Source organism: Rhinolophus sinicus, linkage group LG04 (assembly GCF_036562045.2).
Source record: "Rhinolophus sinicus isolate RSC01 linkage group LG04, ASM3656204v1, whole genome shotgun sequence".
NCBI lineage: Eukaryota > Metazoa > Chordata > Mammalia > Chiroptera > Rhinolophidae > Rhinolophus > Rhinolophus sinicus.
The window spans coordinates 28234070-28247273 of NC_133754.1; the positions used below are offsets into that span (position 1 = coordinate 28234070).

The 13204-nt window shown below is 36.8% G+C and overlaps 1 protein-coding gene across 2 annotated transcripts in view; it reads left to right on the plus strand.

Moving 5' to 3' along the window:
• SLAIN1 (SLAIN motif family member 1) overlaps nt 1–13204 on the plus strand; it is a 58080-nt gene that overhangs the window by 11290 nt on the left and 33586 nt on the right. For both annotated transcript variants that reach the window (XM_019742586.2, XM_074329416.1), the window contains exon 2: nt 1496–1635. In XM_019742586.2, the coding sequence (XP_019598145.2) occupies nt 1496–1635 (140 nt within the window). The remainder of the gene's footprint in view (nt 1–1495; nt 1636–13204) is intronic.

The window sequence follows — 13204 nt, forward strand, 5'->3', positions numbered from 1 at the left end:
GGGGAGGGTGAAAAGGCTGGATTTATATCGGTAGGTGATACTCTTGTCAGAGTAGGCTGAAGTGGGGCCCAGGGATATAAAGTTTTAAGAGTGTCCACACTCTCAGGGGATAATGATATGTAAGGATTACTATCAAGTTGATTAACAGAGTATTTTAGAATCTTCATCTGTAATAGAAGCTAGCAAACTGCATCCTACAGGCAAATTGGGCCAGCTGCCTGGTTTGTATGGCTGGTCACCTAGATTTTTACATTATTAAGTGATTGAAAAAAAGCAAAAGAATACTATTTCATGATGTGAAAATTATGGGAAATTCAGCTTTTAATGTCTGTAGGTAAAGTTTATAGGAACACAGCTATACTTAGTCATTTACATATCATCTGTGATGCTTTGGGGCCGTAATGGGGGGGTGAGTAGTTAGGACACAGACTGTGTGGCCCACAGGCCTAAGTACTTCCTCGCTGGCCCTTTACAGACAATGTTTGCCAACCCCTGACCTAAAAGAATAATTTACCGAAGAATGAATGGTACATTCCCCGACCAGCTTGGATAACTGATCAATTACTCTACTATGTGGAAGTCCTGACTATAAACAGTAAAAGAGTGAATAATGAAGTATGTTATTTAAAGAAAGTGTGTTCATTAGAATTATGGTAACTTTGAGGGAGTTATTTAATGAGATCTGTAATTAGAATACAGCTTTATAAAGTAATGTCAATTACTGGAGCCAGTGATTATAATTTTCTTCCTCCTTTTTTCTAGTTAACTTGGTTAATCCTCAAGATAAACCTTTTTAAATAACCTATCGCTGAAACTCTAAAATTTACCTTAGCACAGTATGTCAATGAGCGGAAATCTTTGTTTTAACTTACAGTGCCTCATGGTGGTAATTTTGAATCCTACCCATTACTATGTAATGATATAGATGCTGGAAGAGAACTCTTCCTAAAACATTTTGAAAGCTGTTAGTTTGGCTTTAATGAGAAAGAAGTACATACCAAATTTAGTATAGATTTGAGACAGGGGAAATACCTAATTATTTGAAAGGTTGAGAGAATCAGCAAACAACGTCCACTTATTTTTAGACTTTTTTTTAAAGCACATAAGATTTACTTTGTTTGCTATGTCATGTTTACATATATTAGCCCTCGTTCATGTAAGATTCTGTTGCCAAGAAAAATGAAAATGTAAGTGAGGTAGTCAGAATATCATGGTGTCTGTTCAAGGTTAGTTCAATAACAGAAGCCCCCAATCTCTGACTTTCTGATATGTAATTTCATAGTTTCTTTTTTTTTAAGTCCTTCCCACCAAGCTATAGAAAGCATAATACTCTTTTTGGGGATATTTACCTGTGAAAAAGTAGTTTGGGTATTTGAAGTAATCAAATGTGAATTCTGTTTTGATAGAAATGGTCAAATACATGTTATTTTCTCTTAAAAAAAAGTAATTGCTACATAACTATATCATACCTATAATGTAGATTTCTTTTTTTAAGGTTATACGTTGGCTCTTCAAAGACATTCTCATCATCAGAGAAATCCCTGAGCCCTTTGCAATGGTGTAGACACGTCCTAGATAACCCGACTCCGGAGATGGAAGCCGCAAGGCGCTCCCTGTGCTTTAGGCTGGAGCAAGGTAATTGTGAACCCCTGTATTTACATTCGCCAACTCTTGCCACTGGTAGCTCTGCTTTTGTTGTTGGTTTTGGAATAGACACTTAAATGAAAAAACCTTACCCTGAGGTATGGCTGTTGCATGCAATTCACTTCACATGTATTACACATCAAGGTTTCTTAATATAGAATATATTTAGTTTCCTGCTTATTTTTAGTCAGATTTATAGCTTGTTTTAGTTTGTATTGCAAAGTAGGAATACATATTATTTTTCTCTTTTTTTTCTTTCTGTTTGCAAATATACCAATAAATAAAATGGGTCAGTCTTAAATTGTCGGTGGATGGTAACAAGGTTTGTGGCTGAATTCTGGTAGAAAACTGAGGTTCCATGGGGATCTGAGTACCGACCCTTTCGAGTTCCTTAAATGTTTAGATGGATGTATAACTGAAAGTCCTAACCTTTATAAATGGGGAAATAATCTTTGTATTGGATGTAATATTAGTTATGGAACCCGACATAAGTTAAAAAAACAAAATTAAGACTGTTTTAAAATGAAAAACAGCGAAAGGAATGAGCTCCTTGCTATTTTGATTAAGAAGACTACTTAATTAAAGCTGTGATTATTTAGGCTTTTGCTTGTCTCTTAACCTCTCAGTGTCTGTTTCATTATCTAGGAGCACTATTTCTATTCCATGCACTACCTGTATCCAAATTTCATTTGAACTTGAAAATGCAGATTCCTGCCCCATTTTCCAAATTAATCAGAGTGGGAGTGTAGCCAAGGGCATCTGCATTGACAAGTTCACCAGTGTGGTTCTTATGTGCACTGAAGTTTGGGAACACTTCCTGTGAAGCTCTTCGGGGATAATGAATGATGAGAAAATATCTGGCCATGATAAGACAAAGTATAATAGGTAACATTTCTTGAGCTCTTAATTCTGTGACAGTCAGTACATTAAATTCTTGACATCCTTCATTTTATTCAGTCTCACCACACTCATCTGAGGTAGGTACTACACTCACTTTAGGAGGTGAGGAAAGTGAAGTTTAGAGAAATTCAGAGGATTATGAGGCCAGAGTGATACCCTGGGGGCAGAGACTAGAGCCAGCCTGGGTCTCCCTGACACCAAAGACTCCTTAACCAATATTCTATACTGCTTCTTGGCTAGTCATAGGGAAATATGTAGAGAAATCTGTTTTAAATATTTGGGGAAGGTCAAATTGAGAAGCACGTTTTATTAACATTTTAACTAAAAGGAAATAAGTGATTTAGTAATAGAAGGCTGAAGAGTGGAATAGGAACAAAGGAGTATTAGGGTTAAAGCTTTGGTGACAGATGCTTATCTGAGAGAGCAACTGTCTGAGTCAGGAGACTCTAGTCTTGATTCTGTTCCCATTTACCCAAGTGACCCTAAGCAAACTAGTAAATCCCTCTGGACTTTTCTCTTTCAAGGGCTTTATAGACCATCCCTGTTTCTTTATTAGAACATCCCTTGATTCAAGGACTTTTTATGTGTACATTTTATATATATGAATTTGGCTCAATTTTATTTAAAATGAAATTCAGAACTAGAGTTCTTTATCCCTGGGGTCAACAAGTTCTTCTGAAAGGGACCAGATACTAGTAAATATTTTAGGCTTGGTGGGCCACACACTCTGCCATCATTAGAAAACAACCATAGGTGCCAATACTAATGAGTGTGTTCTAATACATCTTTATCTGTGGACACTGGGATTTGAATTTCTTGTGATTTTTTTTTTTTATATGTCACAAAATATATTTTTATTTTTTTAAAGCACTAAAAAAAAATGTAAAAACCATTCTTAGCTGGTGGGTATGATAAAAGCAGGGGCAGGTTGGATTTGGGCCACGGAGGCCATAGTTTGCCAACTCCTACTTGAGTTCATCTGCATACACGGTTGATTAAAAAAAAAAAATAGAGGAGAGGCTTTTGTTAAATTGGGTGTAAATAATCCTGGTTGCTGGTGGCTTTTGAGATTTTAGAGTAAGCCTGATCATCTGATTTTCCCTTGATTGACAAGGGGGCTAAAGCAGAATTGTGAGGTCATGAGGAAATGAATTGACATGCTGCAGATTTATTCATGATGTAATTTATTTAAATTTCATAGAAGAGAGTTTAAGCAGAAAACCAGCACTTCAAAACCAAAATTAGTCTTTTGCTAAATTTCTGTATAAATCTAAATCCTCTTTTGCTGTGAGGATAAATGCTTGTGTTCCAAAGATCCATGATCCATAATCCCATTATGAGAAGAGTAACCCAGGAGAGTAGGTTACTCATTGGATGAATTCTTTTTTAAAATTATATGTTATAAAGTAATATGTCTGTAGTTTAGAAAGTATTAGTCTTATGGATATTGTAAGGAAAACAGCAGATTCCTATGCCATTCTCCCGTGCCCATTTTATTACCTAAATGAAATTACTTAACAAAAGCTATTTGTTTTGATTTAGTTGTTTGCTTCTATTTATAAATTCCATGCCTATATAGCTGTCCCTCAAGTTGTCAATATTAAACATCCATTGGCTTTTTGCTTCGGATTGTGAAGGTTTAATTCCTTTAAACCTTTTCCTCTGCATATCCTCCCACGTAACGTTTTACTAATTTTAGGATACATCAATTGATCATAATAGAAATAGTCATATCTAAGTCATGTAGTATTTTATTGTTGTTTTTTTTCCATCGGACTTTTTTTTTTTCTAGAGTTAATTGTAAAAAGACACTTGCTTTTTTTGGTCTTTGTCGTTAATTTATCCCCAAACTCTCTAAATGAACCATTCTCAGTACGGTTAGACATATAAATCCACCAAGGTTGTGTGTTTGTTTTTGTTTAACTATTCTTCCTGGTAATGTCCTCTGTTCTCTTCAGTCTGAACTGGTTCTCTGCAGGCCTACGCAGAGCTGTCATGGTGGGACTTCCTTTTGCTCTCATCCTGGGAATTCTCCCATCCTCCCAAAGTGCTTATCACCTGCGTCCTAGATGCAAAGACTTGCTTTTCCTTATGTTCCCACTTTTAGTAGAATACATTCTCCTGTTGCTGTTTAGGGCAAGTAGGAGAGGAAAGAGGATATGGGGGAGGTAAACTTTGAGAACCTCATATGTCTGAAAAATGCCTTTATTGTACCCTCATGCTTATACTTGACTTTTTTTGGGCTAAGTGTATAATTCTAGGCTAGAAACCATTTCCAACAGAGTTTAGAAGGCATTTATTCCATTATATTTTAGCTTCAGGATTGCTTTTGAAGTCCTATACCATTCTCATTTCGGATTCTTGTGACCTTTCTATTTAAAATACAACAGGTATTTTAGAATCTTTTCTTCTTGGTGTTTTGAAATTTCACTTTTCTGTGGTAGACTGTTAGTGGGCAGTTCAACCTGGAAATTTTTGCTCTGTAAAATTTCGAGCAGTATTTCTTTGTAATTCTCTCCTCCCCTCCAGTTTCTTTGTTCTTTCTTTCTAGATACTCCTTTTAGTCAGATGTTGAATCTCCTGGATTGATGTTCATATTTTATATTATTCTCTCCTGTTTTCTTTCCTTGATTTTTCTTTTTTTGATGTTCTGCCTTCTTGTCGATTAAAAATCAAAAACAAAAACCAAAACAAACCCTCTTCTACACTCCTTTGCTGTGTATTTATCAAGTACCTTTTATGTGCCAGGCATATGTAGGTAATGGGGATGCAGTCGTGATCAAAACAGATATCACGTCTCTACCCTCACTGAGTTGACCTTCTGTTAGGTTGGTGCAAAAGTAATTGCGGTTTTTGTAGTTATTTTTAACCTTTAAACCGCAGTTACTTTTGCACCAACCTAGTAGTATGCACTGATCTTTCATTTATTTTTCCTGGGTTTTTATAAGGTACCCTTATTTGTGTAAGGTATCTTAAATCTAGCAGCTTTCTTGTTCAATTTAAGTAATAAAACCTGTTTTTGAGGAAAAGCAGGAGAGGAGCAGCTGCTTAGGCAGGGGGGAGAGCCCCAGAGTTTCATTCAGCACCTTCCTGGTAGACTTTGAAATAGTCGTCCTCTGTTTTTGCTTCGCCATAGAGCTCCCTACCTACCCTCTGTGGTACTTTGCTCCTTGAATTCTAGAACCTTTCCAGGTTCTTGTTGGTGTATACCCTACTGTGGGCCCTTAGAGCCGAGAGTGCTAAGACCTAAGTCCGTTACCTAATGTTTATCTGTTTCTCTCATTTCTAAATGAAATGATCCTTGTGCCCCCTTAAATCAGATAGGGTCTCCTCTCCTATTCAGTCTTCCATGTGGGTATTAGACTAAGTTTAGCTGTCAGTCTAATGTGGTTTTATAAAAGAATAGAGAAGAATTCATATTTAGTCTTCCATATCAAAGAATTTTTACAGGCTTCCAATTAAAGGGGTCCTTTGCCAGTGATAGCTAATTAACAGATAATCAGAAATTACGGTTTTAACTTTGTCTTTATTCATAACGTAGCATAAATATATAATTGGAATAATGTGAACATTCCATATTTTAGAAGTTTCAAGTGCCTCTTTAATAAAGTGTTTTCTTTTTGTTTAAATTTCATTTCTCTCTTGAAGAATCAGCATTTTCAAGTAACAAATAGTTTTGAGGATTTTCTTTGAGACCAGGGTTGTTTCCATTCATTTGAGTATAAATTGCCTAAGGACAGGGTTCTTTGTTTTGTGCACATCAGCTAGAAGGGAGCCTGACCTATAATAGATGTTGCTAAAAGGAATGCAGTTTTAATTCTTTTTGAACTACTACTGTTGTAATTGCAGTTTTCATTTTGAATATTTTAAGATGGGGTGGAGTCTTTGCACCACTTTCCTTACCAGCTGTCTCTTTCTTCCAGAAGAAAGACTGGCGTCATTTGAAGTATCACCTTGCAGCATCGTTTTCCCAGTCACAAGCATGTTTTACTTTAAAATAATCAGCTTTTACTTACCTTACCGAATTTTGTTGCAAAATGATTAGTGGTTGTATACGTTCCCCCTGAATTTAAAGACTGTTCAGTGAGACCATCCACTGCCATGGAGAGATTAGAGATTAGATTTGAAGGAAGGGTACAGTCATCCTCTCTCACTCTTTTACCGAGGGACAGGTAAATGTTCTTTAATGTTACCTGGGGCTTCAGGTAAGATGCTGCTTATTAGAGAGCAAATATTTTACATATCTGGTTTCTAGTTCTTGACCCTGATGTTTTGGGAAGAGAATTACTCAAAAATTAAGGATTAATTCCCTATAGAACACGTGACGAGGGGCCGTAGTTATGAGGAGCCAAAGTATATCTAGTGGGTGGACCTTGTACGCCCTCTGGTCCCTTGGTCTTACAACCCTTCTTTCTTATTCCCTTTCATACCCTAGGAACTTAGCCTGTGCTGTTTTCTTGGTTGCACATTAGCCGTCTTCCTGCTTTAATGAAGAAGCATCTCCAGGAAGACATCTGTATAAGGGTTTGTCAAAGTCAGTATCTGCAGTACCGTGGGCAGCATTCCTCCCAGGATGGTCTCTAATTATACAATTGCTAATAAACTCCTTTGGATTGAAACTTCTTGAAGGGGCCTCTAGCTGAGTTTTTGCTACCTGTGTTCTTGATTTGGGAGGTCTTCAAATAGCCTTCATGCTGTATCTGACAGCTTTGTGACTGTGGATCTAGATAAGAAAACTTGGTAAGTTATGGGAGAATGTATGGGAAGGGTTCAAGTTTTGTCTTAAGGTTGTGAGAACAGGCTTATTAAAATCCTGCTCTTCTGAGGAAAGTTTGCTTTTCTGAAGTAAATGAGGGAAAGAAAGTGATGTTTTGTAAGACTTAATTTTATAGGGAGCTAGCACCTGTATTGTGACTGTTTTAAGATACTGCTGAGAGAAGTGCTTTGTCTCCATAGCTGCAGTTTTGCAAATTGGTTATATGTGTGTGTGTGTTTAAGTTATAATAGGATAATTATCTTTGGTGTAAGGTATGTATAGTCTTATAGATGACTGATATGTATCTGATACCCTTAAATTCTCATAGGGAAAATTAATTGAATGTCAATTAAATTAATTAAAACTTATTTTATTGTGGATCTCAAACTAATTTTCCCCTTTTCCAAACTTTTTTTAATACCAAAATGTCATAATTTATAAAGTCTTAGGTATCAAGTAGTCAATATAGGCAAGTTACTTACGTTTTCTCAGCCTCTTTAACATTTACATTTATTTTGTAGAGTTGTAAGGGATAAAATAAAGATGTTTGTAAAGCAGACATAGTAACAGCTTAAATAGTAGGTCTCTTTTCTAATATATCTGAATAATGTAAATGGCTTTTCTGGATAATCTACTGAAAATAATGTTGAAAGTAAAATAATTAATTGTTGAAAGTTAACTCTTTGGGACTTCTAAATCTGTAGTCTATTGGTATAAAATTAATTAAGACCCAGAATAATATTTTCTCTTTTCCCCCCAAACACTAAAGCATGATTTGAATATGCAATCTTAGACAAAACTCAATATCTTAATTGTTTTTTCTCTTTTGAAAATGGTTCTAACAATGTTCCTTATTTTCCACTTTGAAGCATCTGAGACTAGGGGCCTATACCTCAATTTCATGTTGAATTGCCAACAGCTTAATAACTTTTTGAATGTGTTTTAAGTTCTGAATGTTTGGTTTTTGTGATTTATTAATAATTTGACAACATTTAAATTCCTTAGATGAGCAAAAAAAGTAATTGAACGTTTGGTGTTGTAAATGGTATCCGAGCAGCCAAGCCAAGAAAAAAAGTCACATGGTGGTGGTCATTAAAATGTTAGTTCTGAGAGTGGAGATTTGAGTCTGTTTTGTTCTCTGCTGTACCTCTCCCAGGGCCTAGAATAGCTTCTATCACATTGTAGGTGTTGAGTGCTAATTATTGAATGAACGAATATGGCGGAAGGGATTTTGATCTAGTTGTTAGATGTAGTGACAGTGCCTTAGCTCTACGTAACTGTATGATTCGGAGCGTGCCACTTGTTCCTAGTATTTCGCTTGGTAAGTGCAGACATTTGACAGATTTCATGGAGCTATTAGGTTGGTACAAATGTAATTGTGGTTTAAAAGGTTAAAAATAATTGCGAAAACCACAATTTTGCAGCAACCTAATATTAGATTTCAGGAAATGTTGAATGTGACGTTACTTTGAAAAATGTGAAGTGCTATATAAGTATAGAGGCACATTCCTAATATGTAACTCTTTATTCAAAAACTGAACCAAATAATACAGGGAATCCTCTTTGTTTGGCTATTTATACTTTATGGAAAACTAATAGCATTTTTTCTTTGAGGGGTGTCTGTTTTCTCTACCTGTACATAAAGATACTTATTAGAGTTAAAATCTCAAATTGAAAAATTTTGTGAATGTAGTTTATTTGAGAAGAGTAGAAACTTCAAGACAACCTCGTTAATCTATTCCTTTTCTTCTGTTTCTTCTTAGATCTGTACATATTCCATTTCTGATGTGGTTTTCTATATTCTCCACTTCCCACACCCCTTTAGAATATTAATAATAAACACCCATAGAACTTGCATGGGTAGCATTAACTCACAAGGTATCCTAAATTGAAATAAGACTAATCTTGTGCCATGAGTCCTGGATGTTAAATAACCAAATAATGATCAAAAAGCTTATCTAAGTAATTTGAGACACCCAATATGTGGCTCAGTTAATTTGGGGCCAGTTAATAAAAGCTTATCTTGCCTTAAGATACTTGAATGTCCATAACTATTGAATCAGGACAGGTCACATTTGAAGAGTGTGGGTATAGTTTTCACAAATGGTGAAGCCCTGCACAATTACTATCTTGGGTCATGTTACCCTATGACTACCTCTCATTTCCTCTGGGATTATGTGCTAAGCAAATGTGGATAGATATTATTTCTTTGAGTTTTTCTTTTATCTTCATATGATACCAGTTCCCATTCTTGTCTCATTTGTTATGATGGAGTGTTTCTCTCTAAATTTAGCCAACGAAGAAGAAAGTTGTCGACTAATCCGGTGCTCTGAAGGTGGCCTTTTCATTTGGAAAAGCCACGCAGATTGAACCGAGACATTAAGAAGCTTATCAAGTGTCTGTCTCCTGGCGTCTGTCCAGTCTCTCCTTGCGTGGCCCAAGATGCTATCTCCATCAGTTCATGTTTCCAGTCTTGAGGTGCTCTGTCAAATTTGGAACACAAAATTAAAACTTAGTCTGTGCAGTTCATTTTAGGTAAGCTTTGTAAAGGATTCTTTCTCACTGGAAGAATAATTTGGAACCATACCGAAATTTTTGTGCCCAGACAGGGTCTCTTGACATTTGCTATTCCCACGTGCTGGAAATTGAAGAGACGTTGGCATGGTTGTGAGCTTCCATCACATTTGCTTTGCTCTTACGTTCAGAATAGCCCCCAAACATTTGCTTCCATATTAGAGATGCTATTTAGTACAGCAAGTGACAAATAACTGAAATTGTGCTCCTATGAAATTTGTAGTTTCTATCCCATGCGTTTCTGTGTGCTTTGTGTTTTGCTTTTGCTTTGCATTTCTACTATGGAAGGTGTTTATTAAAATAAAAGCAATAACTCATGACAGTGCATAATGTTTGTTATAACGAATAGATAATTGGAATGCTATTTTGTTACCTACTCCAAGAAGGAAAAAAAAAAAATAGAGAGTCTCCCAAAGTAGTTGTTTACTATTTTCATACTACTCTGATAATTGTGCCTCTATGGCAGCAAAATTTTATTTTGGTAGATGTTCATGCCTGTTTCTTGGGACCGCTACAAAATAGAAGTGATTTACACAAGAATTTGTAGACTCTTCTTTTCTGAAACATTGGGCCTTGGTCAGAGAGACGATTCCAATGCTAGATCATGAAATAAATGTATTGAGCACTTGCTAGGTGCAGGCCCAGGGCTAGGTACTCAGGGTACAATGGAAGACACATTGAATACCTAGGTTTTGAAGTCTAGTACGACAAACAGATTACAAAGATAGCACCTCTTGCTTTTTTCTTCCTTTCCCTTAAAACAAGTATGATGATGCTAACAGACTTGAGTCTGAGTACTATGGCCAGGAAATACTTTCACAAGAATGTCCCATGTCGAGGAGTCAGCAAGAGTTAAGCAGCTACCTCTGTAGGAGAGAGGAGCGGAAGAATGGCCCCCGACCCCAGGAACAGCGTGTGCAAAGGCCCTGAGATGGGACAAGACTCAGGATGTGAGGAACTGCCAGACTGTTGTGGTGGGAGTGTAAGGAGGGGAATGAAGAGGGAGAAAATGAGCAGCGTGACTCTAGATGAAATTGGAGAGATGTGCAGGATTTTCAGGGCAGTTAAGGATTCTGGACTGTATCTTACGATGGTGGGGAAGCTTTTGAATAGTTTTAAGCAAAGAAGTGACATGATTCTGAACAGGAAAGCTACAGGGTATATTGTCTGAATTGTTACCAGACTGAGCCGTTTTTGAAATCTGGAAAGATGTGGAGAATGAAGTAGTAGAAATTCTTTAGAGTTTGAGTAAAGTTAGTTAGGCGTTAGCATTTTTTAGGGGGATTCTTTAATTTAGATAAATTTGGAAATGTTTTTCTTCTGCTTCTCTCATTAACACCCTGAACTTTTTCTATGACCTCGTGAGAAATGGTAGTTTAAAATGTGGCCAAACTCTTCATGATACTTAATTTACTTTGAGAACATAAGGCTTTGATATTCTCATTTATTTATAATACACGGAGCCTTGACTTTTATATATTAACAAGTTGCATGTATTCAAGTTTTGGAGCTCTTGTCAGTTTCTACTTGTGAGTTTAATTTTTTTTCTGTCATAGCTGTTAAGATTATATTTCAAGGAGTGGTGTGTGTGTGTGTGTGTGTGTGTGTGTAAAAGTATTGGTCTTTTGAAATTCAGATTTATAGTGTGTGTAATCATATGCATGTGTGTGTATGTATACATGCGTATTATTATGTGTTATCTTCCATTTTCATAGCATTTTTTAGATAAGTTGGATCATTGAAAGGATATTCTAGCAGTAGGAGTTGCTTGCATGTGCTGAAGATGATGATTGCAAGTATGAGGTGAGGTCTAGTCTTTAGGATAAAACAAGATACCTATTTTTAAAGGAGGTAAAGAGATCTAAGTGTGGGATTCCTACCCCTCATTGAGAAGCAGAGTTTGAGGTAACATAATATGTCCACATTTAGTTAAGCAGAAGGTGGGAGGAATATTAGACGGACTCTAAAACATCCCACCCCTAGGATAGCAACACCCTTACTTTGTATTATGGCGTCTGCAGCCACTCTCCTGCTGCATGTCCAGGCACTGTATGGAAAGTTTGTTTATGGACTAATTCACTCATTTGCTTAGTGCTTGTTGCCAGTTTTCTTTTGTTAAGTTAGAAGCCCATTAGGGTAATATCTACATTGGTGCAGAAGAAGCTCATGCTAGTTACCTCTTTGGATTTAGTCTTTGTTTGTAAGTATGAACCAGTAACCAAGTCTACTTGCTTTTTGAGAAAATTAATAGCAAGAAAAAAGATGCACAGATCAGCTGACTTTGTAGGAAACAAGTAACTGGGAGGATAGAGAACTTCGAGAACTTATTGTGCTCTGATTTAAGAGAGTAACACATCTTTAAGACAAGAACAGATTGCTGGGAAAATCAGCAGTCAAATCATTTTTTTAGTTATTTTTAATTCCTTGAAAATTCTAAAAGAACGAGCAGGACTAAAAAACAAGCTGCTTATCTGAATTAGTCAAAGAAATCAGAAAGGGGGTGGGGAGAGAGACATAGAAATAGAAAAGTTAGAGGACATGGAGGACAGATCCCAAACCTCTAATCTTTAATAGTTTTAGAAGCAGAAACAGAAAGTTGAGGGGAAGAAAGTATCAATAAATAAAAAAGAAAATTTCTTTGAGTAGAAGAAAGACAAGCTTAGCATGAACTAGGATAGATTTAAAAAAATGACCTACAACTAGATATCCTTGTTGAATTTCTGAAGTTTAAAAAAGATAAAATTCTAAAAATGTTCAAAGGAAGAAAAAGTTACCTACAGTGGTAACAGACTTCAGACAATTCATAAGTGATATTTGATGCTAGGTGAAAAATGAATATTGTTTCTAAAGTTGTTATTTTTTTATTTAGATTTTTTTTTTATTGGGGAAGGAACAGGACTTTATTGGGGAACAATGTGTACTTCCAGGACTTTGTTCCAAGTCAACTTGTTGTCCTTTTCAGTCTTAGTTGTGGAGGGCACAGCTCAGCTCCAGGTCCAGTTGCCGTTGCTAGTTGCAGGGGGCACGTAGCCCACCATCCCTTGTGGGAGTCGAACCGGCAACCTTGTGGTCGAGAGGATGCGCTCCAACCAACTGAGCCATCCGGGAGCTCAGCGGCAGCTCAGCTCAAGGTGCCGTGTTCAATCTTAGTTGCAGGGGTCACTGCCCACCATCCCTTGCGGGACTCGAGGAATTGAACTGGCAACCTTGTGGTTGAGAGCCCGTGCTCCAACCAACTGAGCCATCAGGGAGGCAGCTCAGCTCAAGGTGCCATGTTCAATCTTAGTTGCAGGGGGTGCCGCCCACCATCCCTTGCGGGACTCGAGGAAT